At 33.6% G+C, this 1,951-nt stretch overlaps 1 protein-coding gene across 1 annotated transcript in view; it reads right to left on the bottom strand.

Annotated features, from left to right (window-relative positions):
- CCDC15 (coiled-coil domain containing 15) overlaps window positions 1–1,951 on the bottom strand; it is a 130,837-nt gene that overhangs the window by 60,363 nt on the left and 68,523 nt on the right. The window contains 1 exon segment of the mRNA XM_012658140.1: window positions 1,755–1,858. Coding sequence (XP_012513594.1) covers window positions 1,755–1,858 — 104 coding nt within the window.

Genomic DNA, 1,951 nt, shown 5'->3' with positions numbered 1-1,951 from the left:
ATCAATAAAAATAAATAAATAAAGCTACAATAATTAAGACAGGGTGGTATTGGTAAAAGAACAAACAGATCAATGGAACAAAACAGAGAGTCCAAATACAGACCCACATAAATACACTCGACTGATCTTTGACAAAAGAGCAAAGGCAATACAACGAAGAAAAGAGAAGTCTTTTCAACAATTGGTGCTGGAAGAACTGGATAGCCACATGAAAAAAAATGAATCTAAACACAGATCTTATGTCTGCCACAAAAAGTAACTCAAAATGGATTACAGAGCTAAATGTAAAACACAAAGCTGTAAAATTCTTAGACAATAACAGAGGAGAAAATCTAGGTGACTTTGGATATGGCAATGATTTTTTAACACAAAAGGCACAGTCTGTGAAAGAAAGAACTGATAAGTTAGACTTCATCAAAATTAAAAATGTCCACTCTGCAAGACACTGTAAGAGATAAAAAGACACTACAGACTGGGAAAAATGTTTTCAAAAGACCTATCTGATAAAGAAATGTAATTCAAAATATACAAAGAACTTTTAAAACTTAACAATAAGAAAACAACCAACTCGATTTAAAAATCGGCAAAAGATCTGAACAGACATGTCACAAAAGATATACAGATGACAAAGAAGCATATGTAAATGAGCTCCATATCATATGTCATCAGGAAATTGAAAATTAAAGCAATGAGATACCACTATACATCTATTAGAATGACCAAAATTCAAAATACTGACACCACCAAATGCTGACAAGGATGTGGGGCAACAAGAACTCACATTCATTGATGGTAGAATGCAAAATGCATTCCATAGCCACGTTGGGAGACAGTTTGGCAGTGTCTTATAAAGCTAAACATATTCATACCCTTTGATCCAGCAACCACACTACTTGTTATTTACCCAAATGAGCTGAAAACTTAAACCCAAACAAAAACCTGCATGCAGATATTTATAGTGACTTTATTCATAATTGCCAAATTCTTGGAGCAACCAAGATGTTCTTTAGTAGGTGAATGAACAACTAAAATGTGATACATCCAAACAATGGGATATTATTCAGTGCTAAAAAGAAATGAGCTATCAAGCCATAAAAAGGCATTATAGAAAACTTAAATGCATATTTCTAAGTATAGGAAGTCAATCTGAAAAGGTTACATACATACTGTATCATTCCAACTATTTGACATTCTGCAAAAGGCAAAAGCATGCAGACAGTTGAGTTCGATGGTTCCCAGGGGTCAGGTAAGGAGGGAGGAATAGGCAGAGCACAGACGACTTTTAGGGCACTGAAACTACTCTGTATGATACTATAATGTTGGACACATTACATTATATATTTCTCAAAACCCATAAAATGCACAATACCAAGAGGGAACCCTAATGTAAATTATGGACTTTGGGTAATAATAATTGTAGGTTCATCAAATGTAATAAATTGTACCACTGTGGTGTAGAACAGTGACAGTGGCAGAGACTATGCATGTGCACTACATGGGGTATACAGGAAATCTGTGTTTTCCACTCAATTTTGCTGTGAATCTAAAATTTCTCTAAAAAATAAAATCTATTAGAAAATCAAACAAACAAGAAAGACATAGCTGTTCACCATCTTCCAATACTCCACCCAGATCAAAAATAGTTGTTTCCAATATAGATCAGAAGTCAAAATCATTGCCTTTTTCTAAAATTTAGCCTCCAAAAACATCATAATTGGTAATTTAAGGCTCACAATGAGGATCAAAGAACTTACTTTTCAATTTTCTTCTTTTGTTCTTTTTGCCTTTGTTGTTCTTTTACTTGTTCTCTCTCAATATCCATAAAAAGTCGTCTATGTCTCAGGTATTGCTTTTGACGCTAAAGGAAAGAAGTTAAAATTATTAAGATTCTGCTCTCAGAGGAGCAGAAAGAAAACCATATGATATAGAAACTACATGGGTTAAGTTTTAA

Source organism: Propithecus coquereli, unplaced genomic scaffold (assembly GCF_000956105.1).
Source record: "Propithecus coquereli isolate 6110/MARCELLA unplaced genomic scaffold, Pcoq_1.0 Scaffold575, whole genome shotgun sequence".
Lineage (NCBI taxonomy): Eukaryota > Metazoa > Chordata > Mammalia > Primates > Indriidae > Propithecus > Propithecus coquereli.
Note: the sequence above shows the minus strand (reverse complement) of the source record. Positions and strands in the feature narration are given on the sequence as shown.